General features: G+C 48.3%; 1 protein-coding gene across 2 annotated transcripts; it reads left to right on the top strand.

Moving 5' to 3' along the window:
- Window positions 1–265: 265 nt before the first annotated feature.
- On the top strand, window positions 266–26,578 carry LOC116952229 (dynamin-1-like protein). 2 transcript variants are annotated; one of them, XM_032971392.2, is made up of 19 exons: window positions 267–564; window positions 2,262–2,412; window positions 6,478–6,513; window positions 6,793–6,839; window positions 7,187–7,258; window positions 8,238–8,324; window positions 8,906–9,068; window positions 9,479–9,599; window positions 10,423–10,554; window positions 12,088–12,294; window positions 14,606–14,726; window positions 15,648–15,803; window positions 16,184–16,273; window positions 17,032–17,133; window positions 19,053–19,262; window positions 21,036–21,145; window positions 22,798–22,841; window positions 23,524–23,639; window positions 26,165–26,578. In XM_032971392.2, the coding sequence occupies exons 1-19, from the start codon at window positions 463–465 to the stop codon at window positions 26,219–26,221; spliced, it is 2,124 nt and encodes a 707-aa protein (XP_032827283.1). In that variant the 5' UTR covers window positions 267–462; the 3' UTR covers window positions 26,222–26,578. The 2 variants fall into 2 exon arrangements, with proteins under 2 accessions (XP_032827284.1, XP_032827283.1); XM_032971393.2 differs by lacking the exon at window positions 6,478–6,513 and having other exon boundaries at window positions 266–564.
- The last annotated feature ends 1,334 nt before the right edge of the window (window positions 26,579–27,912 follow it).

The raw sequence follows: 27,912 nt of genomic DNA, 5'->3' as shown, positions 1-27,912 counted from the left end.
CTCTCTCTTAAATTTAGCTCTTCTGTGCCTGATGATGATTGCTTGCGTTGCAATCGAAACGTCGTGTGCTATTATGTAATTTTATTATTTCTTATTTCTACGTGACTTTACCGAAAAAACCAAAGAGTAATCAAGAATATATTCTGTAGAGTTCCGTTTTAGGGTTCGTATTATTGGCGGTTGACGCCCCTTCGGGGCTACGGGTCGCCGCTTGCCCCGAGTCCCGCTGACCCCTCCCCTCCGTTCGCGTTTGTAAAACGTTGAGATCCTCCCTCGCGCACTGTACAGTACAGTACCCGACGCTCGTGCCCTCCCAGCGACTGCTGCGTGTGGGATGGAATTGCAGTGCATGCGGCGGCGCTGTTGATTTGTGTACCGGGGTTGTTTTATCATTTGCCCCCCACCCACCACCCTTTTAAATTAGAAGCTAATAAAATTTAAAAAAAGATTTAAAGCAACAAAATGCAAGCGCTGATACCGGTGATTAATAAACTACAGGATGTGTTCAACGCTGTTGGAGCCGAGACGATTCAATTGCCGCAGATTGTGGTCATAGGAACGCAGGTAATGACCGGCGATGTGAGGAATATTTACAGTGTGGCCTTAATTTATCTGAAGTGCAATGGTTTAACCACTCCTGCATACAATCATTGTGCGACTGCGGAGAAGGCAATGACCGTGGGCATTGGAGCAAGCGGTCTGTTGTTGTGCTGGATATCTATGCTGCCCCGCCGTGCCAGCGCGCCAACCCGCATTGACCAGCGGGGTGAAGTATGGTCAAATAGCCTTCACGTCCCGCATTGCTTTGAGTCAGCCCTCATCCCGCGGTCGCTTTGCATGCTGCTAACATCGATACACGGCCACAGCTAACATCGATACACGGCCACAGCTAACATTATACACGGCCACAGCTAACATCGATACACGACCACAGCTAACATGATACACGGCCACAGCTAACATGATACACGGCCACAGCTAACATGATACACGGCCACAGCTAACATGATACACGGCCACAGCTAACATGATACACGGCTAACATGATACACGACCACAGCTAACATGGTACACAGCTAACATGATACACGACCACAGCTAACATGATACACGGCCACAGCTAACATTATACACGGCCACAGCTAACATCGATACACGGCTAACATGATACACGGCTAACATGATACACGGCCACAGCTAACATGATACACGGCCACAGCTAACATCGATACACGGCCACAGCTAACATGATACACGGCTAACATGATACACGACCACAGCTAACATGATACACGGCCACAGCTAACATGATACACGGCCACAGCTAACATCGATACACGACCACAGCTAACATGGTACACGGCCACAGCTAACATGATACACGGCCACAGCTAACATGATACACGGCCACAGCTAACATCGATACACGGCCACAGCTAACATGATACACGGCTAACATACACGGCCACAGCTAACATGATACACGGCCACAGCTAACATGATACACGGCCACAGCTAACATGATACACGGCCACAGCTAACATCGATCCACGGCTAACAGTCGGTGACGGCGAGTGTTAAAACTGGTCCTGGAACTTCCCCTTTTATCAACTCACACTGGTGAGAGGGTGGTAAAGCAATCCCTACGACCGACACGGCATCCAGCAGTGGATAGACTCAATTTTAATATGTTACGTTATGTTCAGGCTTAAACCGGCTGAAGGGGCATTTATATTTGAGGCTACCTAACAAGGGAGACCTCGAGATGAAAGCATTGAATGGGCTGTAATGTGTATAACTTGTGTTTAACGCAATGCAAGTATTTTCTCTTAATAAGAGTGTCAAGAGTTGCGTCGTCTGGTGGTGGGTTTGTTTAAACTAAGAGCGTATTTTTTTATATTCTTTAATACGTGGTTGATCAGTCCTATAATTTTACTTTGATCAGATCTGATGATGAGTCATGAATGATGGCTTTCATGATCATTGATCATATAATGGAGCCTCAAAATCACTCATCACGAGTGATGGTCATGCATTATCGGTCATAAATAATGACTCATGGCACAGTATTGATCACGAGTCCCATAATTATAGTCATCTTACTATTTATCACTAAAGATGTGGTCTTTAACCATGGGCCTTGTGAGAGAGTGTCACCGATTATTGACAATGAATGCCACAATTGATAATTCGTCCTGAGGTCATTGATCACTCGTGCTCTGAGCAGTCAGTGGCTGCGTGGGGGATCTTTGTGGGTACAGAGCAGCGGCAAGAGCTCGGTGCTGGAGGGCCTGGTGGGGCGCGGGTTCCTCCCGCGTGGCACGGGCATTGTGACGCGCCGCCCGCTCGTCCTGCAGCTCACGCACGTCTCGCCCGAGGAACGACGTGCCGCAGACTTGTCTAATGGCGACGGTATAGCCCTCCCTCCACAATCTCCTCCGAATCTCCACAATCTCACCCAAATCTCCACAGTCTCACCCGAATCTCCACAATCTCACCCGAATCACTACAATCTCACCCGAATCTCCATAATCTCACCAGAATCTCCGCAGTCTCACCCGAATCTCCACAGTCTCACCCGAATATCCATAATCTCACCCAAATCTCCACAATCTCACCCGAATCTCCACAATCTCACCAGAATCTCCACAATCTCACCCGAATTTCCATAATCTCACCCGAATCTCCACAATCTCACCCAAATCTCCACAGTCTCACGTGAATCTCCACAATCCCACCCGAATCTCCACAATCTCACCCGAATCTCCACAATCTCACCCGAATCTCTACAGTCTCACCCGAATCTCCACAATCTCACCTGAATCTCCACAGTCTCACCAGAATCCACACAATCTCACCCGAATCTCCACAATCTCACCAGAATCTCCACAAATTCGCCCGAATCTCCATAGTCTCACCCGAATCTCCACAGTCTCACCCGAATCTCCATAATCTCACCCGAATCTCCACAATCTCACCCGAATCTTCACAATCTCACCTGAATCTCTACAGTCTCACCCGAATCTCCACAATCTCACCCGAATCTCCACAATCTCACCCGAATCTCCACAGTCTCACCTGAATCTCCACAGTCTTACCAGAATCTCCACAATCTCACCCGAATCTCCACAGTCTCACCCGAATCTCCACAATCTCACCCGAATCTCCACAATCTCACCTGGATCTCCACAATCTCACCCGAATCTCCACAGTCTCACCCGAATCTCCACAATCTCACCCGAATCTCCACAATCTCACCTGAATCTCCACAGTCTCACCCGAATCTCCACAATCTCACCCGAATCTCCACAATCTCACCTGAATCTCCACAGTCTCACCAGAATCTCCACAATCTCACCCGAATCTCCACAATCTCACCCGAATCGCCACAATCTCACCCGAATCTCCACAATCTCACCCGAATCTCCACAGTCTCATCCGAATCTCCACAGTCTCACCCGAATCTCCACAATCTCACCTGAATCTCCACAATCTCACCAGAATCTCCACAATCTCACCCGAATCTCCACAGTCTCACCCGAATCTCCACAGTCTCACCCGAATCTCCACAATCTCACCTGAATCTCCACAATCTCACCCGAATCCCACAATCTCACCCGAATCTCCACAGTCTCACCCGAATCTCGACAATCTCACCCGAATCTCCAAAATCTCACCTGAATCTCCACAGTCTCACCCGAATCTCCACAATCTCACCCGAATCTCCACAATCGCATCTGAATCTCTACAGTCTCACCCGAATCTCCACAATCTCACCCGAATCTCCACATTCTCACCCGAATCTCCACAATCTCACCCGAATCTCCACAATCTCACCTGAATCTCCACAGTCTCACCCGAATCTCCACAATCTCACGCGAATCTCCATAATCTCACCTGAATCTCAACAATCTCACCAGAATCTCCAGAATCTCACCCGAATCTCCACCATCTCACCTGAATCTCCACAATCTCACCAGAATCTCTACAATCTCACCTGAATCTCCACATTCCTACCCGAATCTCCACAATCTCACCCGAACCTCCACAATCTCACCTGAATCTCCACAATCTCACTCAAATCTCCACAATCTCACCCGAATCTCCACAGTCTCACCCGAATCTCCACAATCTCACCCGAATTTGCACAATCTCACTTGAATCTCCAGTCTCACCCGAATCTCCACAATCTCACCCGAATCTCCACATTCACCCGAATCTCCATAATCTCACCCGAATCTCTACAGTCTCACCTGAATCTCCACAATCTCACCCGAATCTCCATAATCTCACCCGAATCTCTACAGTCTTACCCGAATCTCCACAATCTCACCCGAATCTCCACAATCTCACCCGAATCTCCACAATCTCACCCAAATCTCCACAGTCTCACCTGAATCTCCACAATCTCACCCGAATCTCCACAATCTCACCCAAATCTCCACAGTCTCACCCAAATCTCCACAATCTCACCTGAATCTCCACAGTCTCACCAGAATCTCCACAATCTCACCCGAATCTTCACAATCTCACCTGAATCTCCACAATCTCACCAGAATCTCCACAGTCTCACCCGAATCTTTATAATCTCACCCGAATCTTCATAATCTCACCCAAATCTCCACAATCTCACCCGAATCTCCACAATCTCACCAGAATCTCCACAATCTCACCCGAATCTCCACAGTCTCACCCGAATCTCCACAGTCTCACCCGAATCTCCACAATCTCACCTGAATCTCCACAATCTCACCCGAATCTCCACAGTCTCACCCGAATCTCCACAATCTCACCCGAATCTCCAAAATCTCACCTGAATCTCCACAGTCTCACCCGAATCTCCACAATCTCACCCGAATCGCCACAATCTCACCCGAATGTCCACAATCTCACCCGAATCTCCACAATCTCACCTGAATCTCCACAGTCTCACCCGAATCTCCACAGTCTTAGCAGAATCTCCACAATCTCACCCGAATCTCCACAATCTCACCCGAATCTCCACAATCTCACCCGAATCTCCACAATCTCACCCGAATCTCCACAGTCTCACTCGAATCTCCACAATCTCACCCGAATCTCCACAATCTCACCCGAATCTCCACAGTCTCACCCGAATCTCCACAATCTCACCCGAATCTCCACAATCTCACCTGAATCTCCACAGTCTCACCCGAATCTCCACAATCTCACCCAAATCTCCACAATCTCACCCGAATCTCCACAATCTCACCCAAATCTCCGCAATCTCACCCGAATCTCCACAATCTCACCCGAATCTCCACAATCTCACCCGAATCTCCACAATCGCCAGAGTCTCCACAACCTCACCTCACTTCCTGACAGCCAAGTCTCTAGGGCACTGCAATCTGAAATTGTCCCTGCAATCTGCAGTCGGCCCTGCTTCTTATTTTACAATGTCATTGAAATTTGCTTACATCAAGTGAGAAATCTACTTTCATTCGTTTTTCTGTTTTCCCCCCAAATGTCATATGAGTTGTGCAATCCATATAGTGTCATGAGCTGAAGTTTACATTCCGATCTCTTGTACAGCAGCGCTGGCCTTTGTATTCGAGAATGGTCCACGGAAGTGGATATCGCAGAGCTACCTCTGAGATCCATTCAAATTACCTCGGCGCCTTACATTAGGGGGCAGCACTTTCCAACCGACCCTGCCACCTAGAAGTAACGAGTAAAACAAATCGGCTTAAAGATTTGTAACTACTTTAAACAACGTATTTGCTTAGTTTGTAAGTTAAACCCCGATGAAGCTTGGAGAGCTGAATGGAGTTTAAAAGAACTAAAAAACATACACCTTGTGAAAGAGCTAACACAGAAGATCCCTGGTTTTGATCTTCCACGAAGCTCTTTGTCCACCCTAAACCACATCCACACAAACCATGGCAGATGCGGATACCTGATGCACAAATTGAAAATTAAAAACTGTCCCATGTGCGGCTTTGGTCATCCGTCCTAAACAGACCGAACAACGTATAATGACGCAATGCCCGATCCACAAATATGAAGAAGAGATTACACTCCACTGCTCCTGACGCAGTTATCTGGCTTGACCACCTGAATGTGAAATTGTACTTGTTACTCTGCATCGACATCAGCAGCCATACGGAATAGAAACTAACTTTCCAAACAAATCTTAGTCTATGTTTTATTCGGTAGTGTTTATACCCCTTATATTTTTTGCATCATCAAGGTTTCAGTATTCAAATGGTCTGACTTTGTTCTTGGTGGAGCAATTTATTTTATCCTGAAGCTGTAAAACGTGTTATTGTCTTCACTGTACACACTTTATAGTACTGTATATGTTAAAATGCAATGTTGTGGTTGAGTAAGCTTTGAAAAACCTGATGGCTTGTAAGCTTAATAAAGTTTGTGATGTTATCTTTTGATTCTGTGCTGATAGTTTGGTCATAATTCTGTCTCTTTCTCTCCCTCTCTGTAAATTATTAATGCCGACAGACGTTCATTTCCGAAAGAACGCCCACCTCTATAAAGGTCTCTTTCCTTTCTTTCACTGTATTATATTCTTAAAGTTATTACTTTCTCAAGCAGAGTGTTTCCTAACGAATCTGGTGCTATGGCAAGTGTACATCACATGTATGAATGCAACCTAATAATTACCGCTTCGTATTGTGCACACATTTGTACAACTGTACTTGAGCACATGATTACTCGCAACTTGTATATTGCAGTTCTAAATGTAACTGCAAGTTACTGGAGGGTAAGCTGCTGTGCATATTGTTTAAAGGTTGCTTTGCATTTTCTTCCCATTAGGGATCGACGCAGAAGAATGGGGGAAATTTCTGCATACCAAAAACATGGTAACTTCCCCACCCATCTACCCTCCCATCTACCTTCCTACCGAATTACCTACCTACCAACCAATGTTTCTACTTTCCCATCCACCTAACTACCTATCCACTTATCTACCTATCCCATCTACCACTTATCTAACTCCCCACTTACCTACACCTTCAGTTAGCACGGTTGGTTACATACGGTGGGAAAGGAATTCAACATATATACATACATTACCTGGTTAACCATCGACCTACCTGCCTACCCATTTACCTGCTTTCTCTGCTCACCCACTTACATATCTGATTGTCTGCTAAATTTACTGTACAGTAAATATTTTGTTGAACAAAAATATCTTTCCCTCGATCAGATATTCACAGACTTTGATGAGATCCGCAGGGAGATCGAAAATGAGACCGAGCGTGTGACGGGTTCGAACAAGGCAAGTGGATCTATCTGCATTCATTAAAAGTATTCATTTATCAAAGTCTATTACCTCACTCTCTTTTCAGGCACATCGGAGATGGTTAACGTTTATGCGTGGAAGGAACCTAGCTGGAGAGACATACACTAATTATATTCAAATACATGAGTTTATTGAAAAATAAGAATAGATTTTACCCTATCTGGCAATAAAACCAGTGTTAAGATGTTGAAACACCAAATAGATACCTATTGCAAGGAATCAAGTCGGCATTAACCACAGTGCTTGTGGTGAACATGCAAACAAACATGCTTGAATAACATATGCATTCTTTGAAACTGATTGACCTACACCAGAGGCAGCCTTCACCACAAGTACTGTGTGTAGTTAATGAGGACTCGATTCCTTGCAAAAGGTATCTATTTGGTATTTGAACATCTTAACACCTGTTTTATTGCCAGAAAGGGTAAAACCTATTCTTATTTTTTATACTGCCAAAAAGGTCCCGTGATATATGAGTTTATTGTTAGACTTTGTACGATTGCACATGGTACAGGTGCAGCCCTTTGTTGATTAACTGCTGGATGAAGGTGTCCCAGTGCCGTACGTGTGGTGGGGCTTATTTCACCTCATCACGCATGTTGATGGTGACGGGGATCACAGAAATGCAATACAACTGGATTTTGTGGCACTGCCCTCTGCTACCCACCCAGTGCGTCCCCCGACAGCCTGTAACACCAGTCGTACACGGCGATTGCCGATCCACGCACTGTCCACGCTCAACACGCATTAGCTTCCCACGCCCTTGTAATGGCTTGCTGTGTCACGGCTTGATAGCAGTTGCTATTTCTTGTTTTAATCATCTAATGAGATCTGCCATATTCAAGGTGATATGGTTATCCCGCACATCATAATTACAGTAAATAGCCATGGATATACGTAACATGCTCCAAATAACAATACCTTTCCGTGTAAAATCTTTCATTTTGAAATGAAGGGAATTTGTTCAGATGCTATCCACCTCAAGATCTTCTCTCCACACGTCCTGAGTCTCACGCTGGTGGACTTGCCAGGAATCACGAAGGTGGGCGTTTGATCACAATGCTGCTACAAGAGGTCCTCGGCAATCACCGCACAGTTCTTGTTTGTTCAGCCATTCATTCATTCATGTGTCTCTTGGGTTCTAAGAGCTTGGAACTGTCGGACATATTGTGCACATCCATTGGCCGGTGTGATTGGTGGCTACCTGTAAATCCAGTACGCGTGTGACGACGCATTGGTTACACGGTGCAATGCAATGTGGATGTGTGTTGCGTCTAAATGTGACTGCATCTCAAGATGCCATGCGGACACGGCGGGCGTGCTTATTTTATAGAGAGAAAAAGAGCGACAAGTCGGTCGTAAGGCGGAGGTGAAGAGAGAAGGCTTGAGCCTTGACTTAAATAGTTGCAGAGTGGCCGGGAGTATGGACAGCTGGGTGGTAGAGATTTCAAGACTATGGGAGGGGGGACAGCGGACGAGAATGAGTGACCTGGGAGGGTGCATGGGGGCGATTGCCCCTCCACCGCCCCCACGTGGCCCCCCCCAGGCCGTGCGTCTTCACCACGCTCCCCACGGGGGTCGGCGCCTCACCTGACGTCCACTTGACCCCCCCCCCCCCCGCAGGTTCCAGTGGGCGACCAGCCGCCGGACATTGAGTTGCAGGTGCGAGAGATGGTGCTCAGCTACATCTCCAACCCAAACTGCATCATCCTGGCGGTCACGCCCGCCAACACGGACATGGCTACGTCGGAGGCCCTCAAGATGGCTCGTGAGGTGGACCCTGACGGTACGTGCCTGGAATGGGAGCGTTCTGGCCATGTCAGCGGTGTATCAGTGTTTGGATTCGTGATCATCATCACCATCATCGTCAGCCATCATCCATTGCTGGATGAATGCTGCCCGAGTCCGCCATCGCTTGTAGTCCCACAATTCCACAGTCCTTCTACGCACGAGCTGAGGAAGCGATGAAAGGAACTCATGCGCAGGTGCCAGATGAATTGTTGCATCGCGAGTGAAGATCTTCATCCAACAGTGGACAGGTCACAGCTGCTGATGATAAAGGCATTGTCATCCATATTAAACATTCATACCAAACGATTTCAGTCTAAAGTGTCTAGACCTAATCATTGTGATTGAATTCGCTACCAAACCTTCTCGGGTATGCGTGCGTGCGTGCGTGCCGACCTGCGGACGCAGGGCGCCGTACACTGGCTGTCGTCAGCAAGCTGGACCTCATGGATGCCGGCACGGACGCCACGGACGTGCTGCTGGGGCGCGTCGTGCCCGTCAAGCTCGGGATCGTCGGGGTCGTCAACCGGTGAGGCTCCCTCCCCCCACCCTCTCGCTGCGGATACGATGCTGCCACGGGATACGATGCTGCCACGGGATACGATGCTGCCACGGGGGGACTTATACCCCCTTTATCCATGTTGGCGGATCCTAATTTCCGCTACCTGGGTCGCGAATAATAACTGCAGACGACCGCACCGTTGCCTGCGGATGAATGCGTGTAACGAGGATGAGTTTGCTGGAATTTTGGGTGACCCCTATTACAAGTGAAGCAATGTGGATAAATGGATGAATTGAGTGCTTCTGGGATATCACCTCCAGGTTACTCCTTAATGTGCAGCTCTTTTTCAAACCACCGCTGCCAGGTTGACCGTACTTCACGCTGGTCAGTGCGAGTTGGTGAAGGAGGTGCTCGGGATCGGTTCAGATGTTGGCCGTGCCGGGGATTCAAACTCGGGTTGCTGTGTTCATAGCACAGTATGCTAACCGCTGTCCCACCACTCCACTCGCTATCCGGCCACTTGCGCGGCTCAAGCCTGTTTCGCTTCCAAGATCTGACGAGATCGGTCGCATTCCGGGTGAGCTGGTCATAGGGCAGCACTATTCAGCAGCATAAGTAACAGCAGTAGCAGCGAAGGCAATGTAACTTTAGCGATGCAGACAAATGATGCGACCAAGACTTAGATCTTCACTTGAGGATACGAATTCCTCTGTACAAAGTCACTTCGTGAGATAAGTTTAATGGGGAAAGCCAATGCGAATAAAGTGTGTGATTCTTTTTTGTCGTTGCGCTGATGAATATATTTTGAATCGGCCGGGTTTGCCTGCGTCTCTCGCGCTCTTTCACACAGGAGCCAACTCGACATTAACAAGAACAAGAGCGTGTCGGACTCGTTGAGAGACGAAGATGTGTTCCTGCAGCGGAAGTATCCGGCTCTAGCCAACCGCAGCGGAACCAAGAACCTCGCCAAGACTCTCAACAGGTAACAGTCGCACCCGGTGCCACACCACTCACACTTAGTACTGCAGCAGAGACCACTCAGTGCCGCACCACTCACACTTAGTACTGCAGCAGACTCCACTCAGTGCCGCACCACTCACACTTAGTACTGCAGCAGACTCCACTCAGTACTGCACCACTCACACTTAGTACTGCAGCAGACTCCACTCAGTACTGCACCACTCACACTTAGTACTGCAGCAGACTCCACTCAGTGCCACACCACTCACACTTAGTACTACAGCAGACTCCACTCAGTGCCACACCACTCACACTTAGTACTACAGCAGACTCCACTCAGTGCTTCACCACTCACTCTTAGTACTGCAGCAGACTCCACTCAGTGCCGCACCACTCACACTTAGTACTGCAGCAGACTCTACTCAGTGCCACACCACTCACTCTTAGTACTGCAGTGGACACCACTCAGTACTGCACCATTCACACTTAGTACTACAGCAGACGCCACTCAGTGCCACACCACTCACACTTAGTACTACAGCAGACTCTACTCAGTGCCACACCACTCACACTTAGTACTACAGCAGACTCCACTCAGTACTGCACCACTCACTCTTAGTACTGCAGCAGACTCCACTCAGTACTGCACCACTCACACTTAGTACTGCAGCAGACTCTACTCAGTGCCACACCACTTACACTTAGTACTGCAGTGGACACCACTCAGTACTGCACCACTCACACTTAGTTCTACAGCAGACTCTACTCAGTGCCACACCACTCACTCTTAGTACTACAGCAGAGACCACTCAGTGCCACACCACTCACACTTAGTACTGCAGCAGACTCCACTCAGTACTGCACCACTCACACTTAGTACTGCAGCAGACTCTACTCAGTGCCACACCACTCACTCTTAGTACTGCAGCAGACTCCACTCAGTACTGCACCACTCACACTTAGTACTGCAGCAGACTCCACTCAGCACTGCACCACTCACACTTAGTACTACAGCAGACACCACTCAGTACTGCACCACTCACACTTAGTACTACAGCAGACTCCACTCAGTGCCACACCACTCACACTTAGTACTGCAGCAGACTCCACTCAGTGCCACACCACTCACACTTAGTACTGCAGTGGACACCACTCATTACTGCACCACTCACACTTAGTTCTTGCCCTACAAACCTGGCAACCAAAGTTTAATTCCCACTCGCATGCCAATGTCGGTAATGAATATCTGAACCGGACCTGGGCCTGCCCCTGGTTTTAATGTTTGTGACGACATACTGCACCACTGCACTTCTTTATTCAGCCTCCAATGAGTACCCGATGCAGTGTCTAAACAAACCACTGGGGAAACAAAGGCAGCCGGGCATTCTGCTGACCACCCACCCATTTGGTGTGTGGTGTCAACCCAAGAGGTGCCGCTCGCTCAGAGCGCTTGCCCCAACAGTCTGTTAAAGGCTCGAATACGGTGGATCTTTGCATTTGTCCTTTGTGCACATGACGTCACGGTCCGGACCCTGCACGTGCACGGCTGACTAAGGCTGCTCATGCACCACATCCGCGACTGCCTGCCCGAGCTGAAGGCGCGCGTGAACATGCTAGTGGCGCAGTACCAGTCGCTGCTGAGCGGCTACGGCGAGATGGTGGACGACCCCAGCGCCACGCTGCTCAGCATCGTCACCAAGTTCGCCAGCGAGTACTGCCATACCATCGAGGGCACGTCCAAGCACATCGAGACCTCCGAGCTGTGAGTCGCCCAGCTTGGCCACAGACGCGGCCGTCCATAGCAGTGGTCGTTTAGTCGGCAGTTTGTTCATCAATTTCATGAGCTGTGTCCGAACATCTGTCTGTCCGTCCGTCTGTAACATGGGTCCGTGATAACTCTTCGTGAAGACCATCCAGTATAAACCAAAGTGTCGTCTAAAGTGTTGTTTAAGGCCTTACCACATAGAAAGCTGGCCATAATTTGCAAACCGTTTCCCAACACTTGGAGACACAAACCAAAGCAAAAAGGACTATCTGCAAATACGAAAAGTTTTTTTCCCTAACCGCTGTCTGTCTGCTCCCATTCCACTGATTGTATAATCCCGCACCTCCGATTAGCACGGTTGGCTACGTACAGTGCAAAATAAGTTCAACATACGTACATAATGAATTGCTCCCAAGTACAAACACGTGTTGGCCAGCATTACAAAACCCGTGCTTATCCGTGATACCTCAAACTTGTTAACTTACTCTGAGTCTAGTCAGAGGCACGGGGGCTGCCGGGGCCCGATTGAGTGGTAGCGCACCCTTGGCCGTGAGCGGCCAAGCGTTGCTCAAGAGGTTTGTTTGACCATGTGTGGATTGGTGCAGACGGAGTCCCATCCGCCGGATTTACATACCACGCGTCACTGATGTTAGCCGTGGCAGGGGAATGGAACTCGGATCACCAGGTCGATAGTGCAGAGCACCAACCACTGCACCACCGCTTCTCCCCAGAGTTTGGTAAATGTTACGTTCAATTGTGTCATAAGTTAAATTTTGATTTAAAGCTTTCGTGACTGCAATAATTCATATTCTTAGTTCTTTCGGTAAAGTCACGTTGAAGGGAAACAACAAAATAATAAAATATATATAAAACAATAAAAATTCTCACGACGTTTCGACCGTTTGTGTTTTATATATATTTTGTTATTTTGTTGTTTCTCTTCAACATGACTTTACCGAAAAAACTAAGAATATGAATTACTGCAGTCACGAAAGCTTTAAATCAAAATTTGTTTATATTTGTTTTATTACTGTCAAATTTTACATAGAACTGCTGGATTTTTTCCATTCAGCTTGTATCTCATAGGATACGATGAGACATGAATATTAAGGATTTCTCCTGTTGACATAAAGATTAAACACATACTTAATGCTAGGGTGCAGCAAACACTGCGCTCACGTTCGCAACTGTGAGCATGAGCCTGAGCAGAAACAGTTCAGGAGGAAGAAATAGCGCAGAATAGAAGAAATTTAGGCAATTCATTTCAGGTGATGCTGAGTTGGCAGTTAGAATTAATACAACAAAAACTCAACACATTCATCAATAACACTGTGTGGCCTTATCAGAAAAAATAAATAATAGGTGATGTTTCTGGAAATGAATCTTTTATCATAGCTCATAAATATAAAGGCCAGAGAGATGGAGTTAATAAGGGTTGTACACTGCACTTAACTCAATTGGGCCTGATGACAATTGAATACAAAAATCTATTTTCTGATAACCAATTCTTAAATTGCCATGGTGATATGTTACCTAATAGTGGCTATTGAGTAACAAACACACCCTTCAATAATCAAAGTGTTCCTACTAAATAAAGTCATGTATATAATAAAGGAATATCATACATATATTGTGACGCAGATTGGAGACAGTGATACTTGGAGGCACTTTATTTACCAAGCACCATCGGGATAGATACACACCCTACGTGGGTGCACACTATTATAATTGAGACCGTCTGTTGTCGGCGGCACTACTTAGAACAGTTGGTAGGCTGACGAACAGCACCCCGGGATGGTGAAGACGGAGACGACGACGAGTAGATGGCGACGACAATGGTCTCGAACAGCCACGACGGAGACTCCACTTACAGCAACAGCCCCGAGCCTCCGCTCAGGGCCCCCTCTTATGCTCTCAGCATGGCCTTGCTTCGCCCCGACCACGCCCCCCTACTGGAACCTTCTAGCGGGTTCCCGGGACTTCCCGACGGGCCCCTTCTGTGACCTTTCCCCGAGATGTCCCCCTCGTATATACTGGGGCCTGCTGACACGACTACTGCCGTACACCGCAGTTACTCTTTTCCGCCAGCAGTAAGCGCTATACACCTACACATATTTGGCTGGCACATTGCATTGTGGGAAGAAGGCACAATCCACAATTCAGGGCGTCCCTGGGCTCCGCGACGTGATTGGTTTGAGGCGGCATTGACTCGCAGGGTGAGCGCCAGGAGTTACTGAACGATGATCGTGAGCCCAGGTTTGGCGACGCTCGACGCCGCCCGCCGTCTGCGTCTCGTGCTGACCTGCAGGTGCGGAGGGGCCAGGATTTGCTACATTTTCCATGAAACGTTCGGACGAACGCTAGAGTCTCTCCACCCTCTGGGTGGCCTCACCACCATGGACGTCCTCACGGCCATCCGCAACGCCACGGTACGTCGCTCGCTGTCGACGAAACCGAATCCGAATGTCGTGCGGATTCCTGACACAGAGGTGGGGGGGGGAGGGATCCCCCTATAGCCTTAACACTGTTGGGGAAAGTGCTTGTTAGCGTGCACCTATGGCCGGCATGGTACACAAGCACCACGTCTGACTGCCTTTGTCTCTCCAGTGGCGATGTTTACCAACCGCACCAGGTATTAATTTGAGGCTTAGACGACCTCAGGAAGGCCGAAAACCAGTTCAGATAATCGTCACTGGTGTTTGCCATGAGCAGGAATCAAAAGTCAGGTCGTCGGGTTCATAGCGCGGCACGCTAACCGCTACGCTATCGCTCCCTACATTAATACACGCACAACTTGCCATTTATCAATTTTATGGTAAAAAATAGATTTTATCATATAAATTGCATGAATTAAAAGTAATCCTTTCTTACACATGATTTTACGCAATAATTTAGAGTATTAAGGCTCAATTTTAATTGAGTATTTTACTTGCCAAAGAAAAAGTGTGCACCAACCCGCGCTCGGCAGTGTGGTGAAGGTGAAGAGCAAAGACGTCAAGTAGGCCACACAGGCCTCAAAGCGTGGGAAGGCCCTCATCCAGCAGTGGGTTAACAAAAGGCCTGTCCATTTACGTGTGCTGATAACTGGTCGTGGGTATTCCTGTTTTCTCTCAGCTGTGCTAAGACACCTCGCTGGAGATTAATAATTTAGTTCACTGATTACAACAATTGTATACGCACGTGTTCGAGACGAGATCTAAAGTGACGTGGAGCTGTAGGCCGACCTTACCCTGTGAGTGGAGCCAATCGCCAGTCCTCGCCTGCGTAGCGCTGGACTACGGTCGTGCGCCACCACGGCGCCGGTGCTCACTCTGTGTCCCGTGCACTCTGACCCCGCTCACGCTGCTCAGGGGCCCCGGCCGGCGCTGTTCGTGCCGGAGGTGTCGTTCGAGCTGCTCGTGAAGCGGCAGATTAAGCGGCTGGAGGAGCCGGGGCTGCGCTGCGTGGAGCTGGTGCACGAGGAGATGCAGAGGATCGTGCAGCACTGCAGCAACTACAGCACGCAGGTGCGCGGGCAGGCACGGCGACTCGCTCGTCACGAGACCAAGACCAAGGTCCTCCGTGTAGCCTTAATGGAATTTTGGGGCAAGAGCTGTTTATTTACACAGGAAAGTATCATTGAATCTCAAAACTTTTTAGGCAGGAGTGGCCCTATGTTGGGGTGTTTAACTGATTAACCTTATTGAATGTTTGACTTAATGTGGGAGGAAACCAGAGAAAACCATTGCAAAAGAAGATGTCACGCCCAAAGGTTCATATGTATGAGTTCACAGCCCAATTGCTTTCCTGCCAATCTTATAATCATTCCCCTTTTTTGCACGCCATGATTCCACAAGGGCTTTGTGACATCCAAGTCCCATCTTCGCTGTGAGTGCTGTGTTCACAGGAGCTGTTGCGGTTTCCCAAGCTGCATGATGCCATCGTGGAGGTGGTGACCTCCCTGCTGAGAAAGCGGCTGCCCTTCACAAACGAGATGGTGGGTCCCTCTCCCTGGGTATCAACTACCACGGCGCTAATACAACTTTTTCCACTGGCACATTTTAGCCATGCCGGCCTAGGGCCCTCAAGGTTCAGGTGGGTTTCCATTTGCCACGCTGAGCCAGAACCAAACCTTGAAACTGCGGCCTCAGAAGGCAACTGCATCTGGCTCGGGAAGATGGAGCCGATGAAATCAGTTCGCCTGCAGGTGCTTGATGGATCCATTACACGCACGACCATGATGACGACGATTTGGGGAGGCCTTCATCCACCAGTAGATAGATCATGGCTGCTGATGATTATGTAATATGAGTACTGCACTGTATTATATTTTATTGATCCTGTGTCTTTTGTTTAATTTCTAAAGTGTTTTTTATTTGACCGAGTGGACCCGGACCTGATTATAAGGATGGTGACACGGTCTATCTGTAGCGTGTTCACCGCTCATAGTCAGTGCACGGTTCGAATCTAGCGGCCGCCCTGATTAACACTCTGGGTGTACAGTGTAGAGAATTACAGTACGTGCCGTCTGCTTAACGGCGGATGTTCATGATCCCGTGATGATATTCGCAAGAGTAGGCCGTCGTGTGCCGGCATCACGGTTTTACCTCCGATTAGCAATGCACGGTGTGAAAGAAGTTCAACATACAAACATAAATGACCCCTATTTGAGGAGTGAAGTGTCAAGAGCATTGGTGACACTTTCCTGGGCGAACACAATGAGTGAATGTTTCTCGGTTAACACATCTGCCGCAGGTCCACAACCTGGTTGCCATTGAGCTGGCGTACATCAACACCAAGCACCCGGACTTTGTTGATGCGTCTCTCATCTCGGCGATGATTGACAGGAGTCTGGAGGTCAGTTTGTGCTGTTCATGTAACAAAAAATGTGAATGCTTTCCATACTAGAGTTTACACATGTTTGCATTATCTCTGCCCCTCTGTCTAAATATTTAACAGGAAGTCACAATAACTCCTCGTTAAGATGATTTGATAAGAATTAAATGTTTTTGTTTAAGGTTGTTCTCGCTGCGAAGCATTGCTCGTGATTATTTTGTGCTGTGGGATGTTTATGTCTGACTGGGACCCATACTTTATCTGCCAGTTCTTTTGCATTGATTTAAGAGATCCTGTCTGTGCTGGTGAGGTGCTGTGTGTCTAAACTGGTACAGAGTTTGCTTGTACTGAATCAATGCTGCTTAAGTTATGCACTACTCGAAGGCTGTGGGGCTGATGGGCTATGTAAAGCATAGTTTGTTGTTTTGTGTGAAGAAATAACATGTAGTTTGGTTATCTAGGAACTTATTCTGCAAAAAAACTGGCGAAATTGATCAAAGAATTGCCCCAAACTTGGAGACACAAACCAGTGCATAAAGCACTATTTGTAAATGTCACGTAGAAAACGTGTACACCGTGCCCACACACACACATGCGCACAAAGATCTCAAACTTAATTCGAATCAAACTAGATTTGAAGCTTTCGTGACTGCAGGAATTACTCTTTGGTTCTTTCGGTAAAGTCACGTAGAAAGAAATTAAATAATAATAGAATACGACGTTTCGATTGCAACACAAGCAACCATCATCAGGTACAAATGAATGAGAAAACATAGTAAACTTGGAAATATAATGCAATACAACACAGAGAGTCGGCCAACAAAACAGTCAACACTCCACCTGGTTGATTACGTTCTTCCAAAGATTGCTACATTTGAGAGAGAGACAAATTTACATTTTTTGCAATCTTTGGAAGAACGTAATCAACCAGGTGGGGTGTTGACTGTTTTTTTGGCCGACTCTCTGTGTTGTATTGCATTATATTTCTAAGTTTACTATGTTTATTTTCTCATTCATTTGTACCTGATGATGGTTGCTTGTGTTGCAATCGAAACGTCGTATTCTATTACAATTTAATTTGAATCGCCTATTTTCACGCAGACAGCGTTAATTGCTCAGTGCATCACGTGGGACGTGTTTAACAATCGCTGGGCACGTGTGCAGCATGTGGAACGGGTTAATTTGTATTTGAATGGGAGGAGTAATTTGGTGAACGTGGAAAGTCGTAGCGTGGTGGTAAGGGGTCACGAGGACTGGAGTTTGGGAAACCCTGCGGTAATGATTTCTAATGATAACATCACACGACCTTTTTTGCCAGTAGCAAAGTATGAAAAATAAGAATAGGTCTCACCCTCTCTGGCAATAAAGCAGGTGTTAAGATTTTGATTTAAAGCTTTCGTGACTGCGGGGATTCATATTCTTGGTTCTTTCGGTAAAGTCACGTAGAAGGGAAACAATAAAATAATAAAATTATTGTTTTATATGTTTATTATTTTATTGTTTCCCTTCTGCCTGACTTTACCGAAAGAACCAAGAATAGGTGTTAAGATGTTCAAACACCAAATAAAACCTTTTTCAAGGAATTACGTCACTGCATTAACCACCCACGGTACTTGTGGTGAACATGCAAACAAACATGCTCTAATAATATCAGAGCATTGTCAAACCGATTGGCCTACACCAGAGATAGCCTTCTTTATGGCCTCGTCTCAGCAGTGTTGGACCTTTTTGTATCATGCCACCCATAAAGGTCCCATGATATAGCTGCTCAACCCGAGCTATAATTGCTCTGATACATACAATGTTTTTGCACCATTCGCTTATTGGCGTTTTCATACAATGATAGCATTGTTGGATTACGAGAATGACTGCGAGGACAACTGATGACTATGGCAAAGTCAGCGTCACCAGGTCTCTTTGAACGAATCGTGCGAGCGCAGGGGAGCCGAAGTCTAGATTTTCCGACGGAGCCTGGCTGGCGTGGTTCACCACGGTGGGGTTGCCACCAGACCAACGCCGCCGCCGCCACCACCGCCGTCACCACAACCTCCGCGAACGCCGTCTCTGCCACGGACAGTCGGCCCAAAGTGCAGGACGCTGCGCCTGCGGGCCACGGCAATCGAGGAGCCGCCATTAACCTGCTGGACGTGGTGAGGCGCCCGCGTTTTAGTTGGGTTTGGAGAAAGTTTTATTTTTTTATTGTATTAGCGTTTGTTGTCTTTCCCTTCCTGTCCCAATTGCACTCGCGACGTCACCTTTATGAGGCGAAGAATCCATCCGGGGATCCTGCGGAGCAGCAGTGCATGCAACCCTTCGTGTTAGAGAACAGCCCACAAAAGCAGACACCGCGGAACTTCTTCTGAGATCTCTAATCCACACCAGTAGTAGGGAAGAAGCACTCACCCACCCACCCTGCCACAGAAAGCAATGTTTGTCGCATGACAGTCAACTCGATATTTTACATTATCAGGGCTGGAATTTAGACAAATTAGGTATAGGCCCATATTTAACGTGGTGGGTTTTGAAAAAAAATTGGTTTTACCCTTTCTGGCAAGAAAACAGGTGTTAACATGTTCAAACACCTTTTGCAAGTCTGAATTACCCACACGTACTTGAATTAAAATGCAAAAAAACACGCTCTGATAATATTTGGGCATTGTCTTTGAAACTGATTGGCCTACACCAAAGACAGCAGCCTTCTTTATGGCCTAGTCTCACCACCAGTGTCAGACCAGAGAAGAACGCCACGAGGCGACCAGTACAAGGATAATGCCACTGTCAGAGCATTTATAGCTCGGGGTGAGCAGCTACAAAATGGGAACTTTTTGCCAGTATCAAAGTATGAAAAAATTAACACATTCCTGCGGAGGGAGCTGGTAGGAACGTTGGGTTGCTCGGTCAATGGCCAGGGTCAACGGTGGCACCACGTGGTGTATTCCGCAAATATGCCCGACTGTGAGAGCGGGCACAAGCCGGCATGAGTAGGTTAAACATTGAGTTTTATAAGGGCACCACGGGGTGACCAGCCCCTCCTCACCCAGCCCCACCCAGCCCCTCCCCACCCTACCCACCCAGCCCCTCCCCACCCTCCCCTACCCACCCAGCCCCACCCTCCCCACCCAGCCCCTCCCTACCCTCCACTCCCCACCCAGCCCCTCCCCACCCTCCCCACCCTCCCCTCTCTACCCATCCCCACCCCTCCCATTTTTGGATGCACGACGGACGGATGGACACAATAAGCCCCTGTGGGCTGGTGGTGTAACCAGGAGGTTCCTACCAGTAAAATAGGTTTTACCATTTCTGGCAATAAAACAGTTTACTGGGCTGAGACCGTCAATGTGAAAACTCATGCCATGCCGTGTTTACAATGCAGATATCAGTTGATACCCTGGACACCCTTGCATACTCGACGTGATATGAAAAGAAAACTCGCTACACTTGAGAATCTTGTTTTTTAATGCTTGTATATTGAACTTGTTTTGCACCATATGTAACCATCCGTGCTTATCGGAGGTGCGGGGGAAGGTCAACAAACTAAACACAATCACAAGCACTTGAAGCCCATATTCGGTGCTCCTGCTGCAGAGAGAAATGTTCATCACATGGCAGATAGTTTACATTCTGGGAGCTAGAATGTAATCTAATTAAGTGCGGTTATTGGTGACCCAGCAGAGCTCATCACCTCACTAGACTTGAGGACGCGATTGAATCACGTGCAGCTGGAATCTGGCTTCGAGGATCTCAGCAGTGCCAGCTCAACATCTCTCACCTCGTCACCCGGCCACCTCGCCCCCCCCCCCCCCCCGTCGTGTCGTTCACCAAGCCGCTCCCTTAATCTCCTCCTCCGCTTCTCGCGGCCGCGACGTTCCCGCCACGTTGCCGCCGCATTTCTGCTCTGGGCGCTGTGCTCCGTGTGCGCGCAGCCCGTGCCCTCCTCGCGGAAGCTGACGTCGCACGAGCAGCGCGACTGCGAGGTCATCGAGCACCTCATCAAGTCCTACTTCCTCATCGTGCGCAAGAACATCCAGGACAGGTGAGGACGCGCTCGGCTGGCCCGGGCCGGACGGTCGGTCGCACGAGAGCCCTCTTAGGGAGCACCCCGTAGGTCGTTCAGGCTTTGCTGCCACTGCGGCCTAACGGTCCGTGGCGGCGCACTGGATTTGCAGAGGTCGCCCCTTCAATTCCATCTCCCGCTGCGGCGGTCCAAACGACGCGTTTCTCAAATTCCCCCCACGCCACGCCCCCGTCCCCGCCCCGCCGCCTCCAGCCACACAGCAGTATGATTGGCAGGACGCGTGTGGTGGGGGAAAGTGTGGGTACTCCTCCCACCTTTGTCAAGACGTTTGGCCAGCGTGGAAGAGTAGGCCAAGTGCCCTCCACTAGAGCGGATCTCTTCAGCGGCTCAATTGAGCTTCCCTTTGCCCAGCGGTGGTTTGAGTGATGCCATTCATATGGCAGAGATGAGTCTGTGCAGGGGACAACCACTATTGCCTTCCGGACAAATTGCTACTCATTTGATCAACTCCTGGAGAGATTAAGGGCTGGGTCGAGGCCAGGCTGGAGTTGCGAGCCCGATACCTCTTAACCGTTTGTAGAATTGTGCAATATACGACGACGGTACGCGATACCGGGAATCTTCAGAGCACCACACATGTGTACGAGCACTCTCCAGAACAGCTGCTGTTCCTTATACCGTGATGTTTCTGCATGGGAAATGCCAGTGAACGTGGTTCTACAGAAAGAATAAGTTTCATAGCGAGAGCTTTGTACATGTTAGTTCTTCACCGCTGGTTCTAACTGAGCTTCCACTCAGCTGGGCGATTCAGGTCTTTTGGAATATCACTGTAAATGCGGACAATTTTACATTGAGAAAGGTTGAAAGTCGTAACCTTCTATGCCACTACCTCTATCACTACCCCCAACCCCTACCCCAACCCCTAACCCAACCCCTATCACTACCACTATCCCTATCATTACCCCTATCCCAACCCATACCCCAACCCGTATCACTAGCCCTATCACTACCTCTTTCACTACCCCAACCCCTAACCCAACCACTATCACTACCCCAACCCCTATCATTACCCCTATTCCCAACCCCTACCTAAACCCATACCCCAACCCCTATCACTACCCCAACCCCTCCTTAACCACTCCTGCCTGTTCTCCTGCCACCACAACTATACACCAATACTTTTAATAACCCCACTCTTTATTATCTGAACCACCATCATCTTATGTACACTTGTATAATTGTTATAAAGTGCCTTGGAATAAGGTATTATATATAAAATTATAGCACGATGTTTTGTGTAGTTTTGCCAAACTCTTCAAACAGATCTCGATCCACTTCATCACCCATTCACTCACTTCCTAAGTACTTATTTTATTCATAATAAAGGTTTTTGGGTTAGATCGCGTTTATTTATAAATGTGTCGTAACCCTCCACCACCCGACACGGCCAATCAGCAAAAAAAGTGTCACGTTGACACTTTTTCGCGTTATTTATAAACGCGATCTAACCCAAAAACCTTTATTATGAATAATATTGGTCGCGAAAGCCTACGTGTTATACTTATTTTATACTTATTTTATACCGTACATAGCCAACCTTGCTTCCAAGTGACCTTTTGATGATGTAGATGTGGAGAATTGATTGATTTGAATTCTTCTTGTGTTCCTAGCGTTCCGAAAGCTGTCATGAATTTCCTGGTGAATTTTGTCAAAGGTAAACATTTACATTCAAATGATGACTGAATTTTAATGCCTTTCGCATGCAAAGTTACATTTTAGCATTTGCAAAAAAGAAATTAAGACAACCCCAAAATGTAAACTGCTCTTTTGTTGTAGCTGTCCAACACATATTAGTTTGCACAAGAGGTGTGCGTACGTACGTGTTAGGTGCTCACGTGGGGAGTGGTGGTGTAATGGTTAGTGCGCTGCACTACGCACTTAGCGACCCGAGTTTGATTCCGGCTCATGGCCAACACCAGTGATGAGTATCTGAACCGGTCTTTAGCCTCCCCTAGGTCGACTCAGCCTCAAATGAGTACCTGATGTGGTGTGTAAACATCGCAACTTGGGAGTCAAAGGCGCCCGGGTGTGGTGCTGGCCACCCACCCCCTCGTGTGCCGTGCCGGCATTAAGAGGTGTTCGCTAATAGCACTTGCTCCAATAGTCTGTTAAGGCTATCGGGGGGGACCTTTGTCTTTGCTGCTCACGAACAACACTTGTTCTTAAAGTTTACCATGCTGAAGAGGGACTTTAGTCTTGCGTGTCTGTGTGTGTGGGGACCTCAGTAGGTGCTCGCTCACAGTACTCACCCCAGCGGTCCATGCCAGGCTAGGTAGAGAGACCCCCATTTGGTTTGTGTCTCCGTGTGTCTCCATTTGCCTCCGTGCACCCCACAGATCATCTGCAGAGTGAGCTGGTAGGGCAGCTCTACACACCGCATATCCTCTGCGACCTTCTGGTGGAGTCTGAGGACATCGCCCAGCGCCGTAACGAGGCCCTCTGCATGCTGCAGGTGACGTTTCGGGCAGCCGCCCAACCTGTGCCATCCATCGTCGCTCTCAATTCCACTCCTGAAAGCTTCCATTGTCAGCCTTTATTTTTGTAGATGTACCAATTTTTTTTTCCAGATTTATTTCAACTGTGCCGTTGACATCGCACCATGAGACGTTTCTATTCGGAACTCCGGAGGAATAGTGTTTTAACCGTGTTAAAAAATGGTCCATAGAAGCAGATTTCACAGAACTACTATATATTCGATTGGGAATGCATGTAACAATCATCTTCCCCTACTGGCGGACCAATGCCCATTTGCTGGCCAGGTTCTGAGTCACCTTCTGCCACACGGGGACAGCTGCCACTAGAGATGTCCTTTCAGATGTGTTGAGATGAGATGTCAGATGTAAGCCGCTTATCGCGTGTAAAGCGCTCCAAGATGCCCCGACATGAATGTTACCCTTCTCAAAAACGTGTCATTATCACTTCTGTATCACTTCAAGTGACCTCTTATCCGTGTTAGGAAACCTGAACTCTGCCACCTTCCTGATACAGATTTGAATAATCATCATCAGCCACGATCAGTCCACTTCAGCATGAAGGACTCTCCAAGAATCCGCCCCCACCTTTCTCGCTGCACTTTCACAACATGCTCCGCACAGAGAAACGTTTGCCGCAGTCAAACTGATATTTTTTTTCTTTCGATTTTCATGGCTGGAATTTTTGCCAAATTCATTGAAAAGCCACATTCAACGCAATCGTTTATTTAGTAAAGCCTTAACGTCGGCTCGCACGCGCACTGGCTCGCTCTACTTGAGTACCCAGCTTGACGATGGCGCGGCCGGGACCGCGATTGGAAGCGAGGATGTTGACGGTGATGGCTCAGTGCCACTGACCCACCCCCCTAGTCACCAAGACACCTCACCAGCACTCGGACAACTCACCAGCAACCCGGCTGCCTCTCCCCGCGAATGCCTCTCAATACCCTTCCTGGGAGCGTTCCTCCACGGGAGTTCTCGCGTGTAGATTGTGCTGACTTGTGAGACTCACAAACCCGCCGCTCTGCGAGGTAGACGGGGATGGTAGTACAGCAAGTGGGTTCATGAGCCCAACCTTGCGGACTTTTGAGTGCAATCTCCTCATTTTGTCACCTTATCTTCTTGTACATTAATTTTCATGTGTGCCCAAACTTTTCATGTGTGCCCAATCTTGTAGCATCTCGAAGCTCAGCAAGTTTAAGCCTCGTTAGTACTTGAAAGGGAGACTGCTTTGGAATGACCAGGTGTTGTCGGCTTGACCTGTAAGGTGGCCGACAGATGGCAGCACAGCAATGGGTTTGTTATCTGTGCGGAGCTCCGACTGCCACCCCGTCGTATTTAAGGGTTGGTGGATCACGCAGATTTATGAAACTCCCAAACCTGCCAGGTTGCGAGGTGGCCTGAAGATGGCCGTATAGGAAATGGGTTGTGAAACTTTATATTCGGAGCATTCCGTGTTATCTCCTTGTATGTGTAGTGGTCGGTGTGTGTGTAGCACACAGTCGGAGACGAGGTAGTTGCAGGAGGCACCTTCTCTTTTATTCCGTTACACCATTTCGACCGTTCACACTCACAGGATCACGTCCTCTCTCGACCACGTTGCCGTACAGCCCGGCCTAGACACGACCCAGACACGACCCTGACCGCGTTGCACCGACGGCGTCGACCGAGACAGCCAACAACTGTCCGGCCGCGCAATTATCAGACGAAGGCGGCAGCGACGACGAGACGAGTCCACTGCCAGAACCGGCAGCCCGGAGCTCTCGCTTCCCGCTGCTTTTATTCTACTCGGCGCGGCCTGGCTCCGCCCTGCCCACGCCTCCCTTCTCGAACCCGCTAGCGGGTTCCAGGGGCTTCCCGGTGAGGTCTTCCGTGACCCTTACCCCAGTTCCTCCGCCCTGCCGACACACACAGTCGTGTACATGCTGGACGGCGTGAGCGCTAACTGTCCACCGCAGTTGCCGCTGCGAGACAGCAGTCGGTGCTGTGTCACTATACATGTATGAGCCACTCTGGTTTCCTTCCCACATGAAGTCAAAATCTTATGCATGATAATGGGCCGAACATCCCAATGTAACAGGGACCCTCCTGAACAAAGACTTACTTTTATTGCTAAGTATGTCACGTTATTAATTAATCTATGTTTCATTTAACCCTTTATTTATTACCATTCAAGGGCCCATTGAGAGCAAAAGTTAATATTTTAAAATCCACTTCGAAACAATGAACAGTTTTGTTAGATTATGGTTTACTTAATGCAAACACGATGCCATGTTATTATTTAACGTGAAACGAACGTCACAACAGAGAGAGCGAGCGCTCAATTCAGTTCCTGAAGAAGCCCCCCAGCAAGTAGAGTGAAGCGTCGGACATCGCACTGAACAGCACATGGTACAGCCCAAAAACATCGGAGAGCCACGCAGCAGCACAACCGCGAAAACCTACGCAGTAGATTTTATTGTCGTATCTGACTACACTATTTATCTCTTTTGTTTTCTTTTAACAGGCATTGCAGCGAGCAAACCAGGTCATCTCTGAAGTCCGGGAGACCCACATGTGGTAAAAAAAAAACAGGGAGATACGGACGTTAAAGTGTGAAACCTGATGACGCACGCAAACACACACACACACATGGTCACACACACATGGTCACCCTCACACACAGAGCTTTGCCCATCGTACTCCCAAATATGGCAATACTTGTATAGAATTAAATGAACACTTCTTAACCATAGAATGATACAGCACTTACTCGGGTTGTAAGGATTCATCAATTCTTATTGACTCGCACGTCACACGCATCGAACCCTGCAAAGTAAATCTTGACGTAAAGATTTCGTGACTGCAGGAATTCATGTTCTTGGCTCTTTTGGTAAAGTCACGTAGATAGGTTCAAAGAAAATAACAAAACTATGACGTTTCGATCATAACTAGTGGTGCCTGTCTGGCACAAATCTTGCACCCAGAGCACATCAAATCGTAAAAATATACAATTATATGCAGTTAAAGAATAATAATAATTAGAAGCAAGTTGTGGCTGTGAGTTGTAATTATTACTGGCAAAGACTAATTAGAGAATCCATTGAAATTGAGAGAAACAGAAATACCTTTAATCGTTCTGATAGCTATAGGCTTAGTGCGGCTTGGAAGCGTATTATTAAATAATACATATTACAGTTCCTTATAGGGGAAACATTAATTAACGGATTACTAATGTAGCATATAATCACAATAACACACATTGCAACTAATTACTAATCTACAACGCATTACTAATCATAACCATTGACTGATTACCAATCGATTATATAATTACAATACCCCCCCTCCGCCTCAAATCACTGCACCTGAAATGAGTTAAATGATGACGTCACCCTGCTGCTCTATTTAAGACCGGGAGCAAGCGAGGGCTTTACCATTCTGGCGAATTGCCCGATGATGCTGGATGTAATTACCAGCAAAACGTCGTACTCAAACTGTAAATATTGTGGATTCACTCTTCAACACACCGGTGGGCTAAAGTAGTGAACTAATTGTCTTTTGTCAACGTGACACTTTTTTGCTGATTGGCCGTGTCGGGTGGTGGAGGGTTACGACACATAAATAACACGATCTAACCCAACAACACCTTTATTATGAATAGGAATGATCGCTCTACAAAGTAAACCATGCCCCCCACCAAATCACCCGGCATGCTCCCTACCTCATCCGATCACGCAAAGCTAAGCGGGCGTGAGCCCGTATGGTGCCTGGATGGGTGATTACAGTGCGCAAACAGGTTGTCATTGGGGCAGCGGGGGGTTACGTGATGGGCGGGGGGGGGGGGTTACGTGATGGGCGGGGGGGGGGGTTACGTGATGGGCGGGGGGGGGGTTACGTGATGGGTAGTGGGGGGGGTTACGTGATGGGTAGTGGGGGGGGTTACGTGATGGGTAGTGGGGGGGGGTTACGTGATGGGCGGGGGGGGGTTACATGATGGGTAGTGGGGGGGGTTACGTGATGGGCGGGGGGGGGTTACGTGATGGGTAGTGGGGGGGGGTTACGTGATGGGCGGGGGGGGGGTTACGTGATGGGTAGTGGGGGGGGTTACGTGATGGGTAGTGGGGGGGGTTACGTGATGGGTAGTGGGGGGGGGTTACGTGATGGGCGGGGGGGGGTTACATGATGGGTAGTGGGGGGGGTTACGTGATGGGCGGGGGGGGGTTACGTGATGGGTAGTGGGGGGGGTTACGTGATGGGTAGTGGGGGGGGGTT

The sequence above is a fragment of the Petromyzon marinus genome, chromosome 46 (assembly GCF_048934315.1).
Source record: "Petromyzon marinus isolate PM22_M1 ecotype Great Lakes invasive population chromosome 46, UKy_Petmar_22M1.pri1.0, whole genome shotgun sequence".
Classification (NCBI taxonomy): domain Eukaryota; kingdom Metazoa; phylum Chordata; class Hyperoartia; order Petromyzontiformes; family Petromyzontidae; genus Petromyzon; species Petromyzon marinus.
This window is presented reverse-complemented; position numbering and strand designations above follow the sequence as displayed.

Excerpts from the sequence above, each read along its gene's own strand:
- LOC116952229 (XM_032971392.2), top strand. The coding sequence starts at position 463 with ATGCAAGCGCTGATACCGGTGATTAATAAACTACAGGATGTGTTCAAC. Across the intron at positions 15,804-16,183 it reads GCAGCAACTACAGCACGCAG|GAGCTGTTGCGGTTTCCCAA; the intron begins GTGCGCGGGCAG and ends CTGTGTTCACAG. Across the intron at positions 16,274-17,031 it reads TGCCCTTCACAAACGAGATG|GTCCACAACCTGGTTGCCAT; the intron begins GTGGGTCCCTCT and ends CATCTGCCGCAG.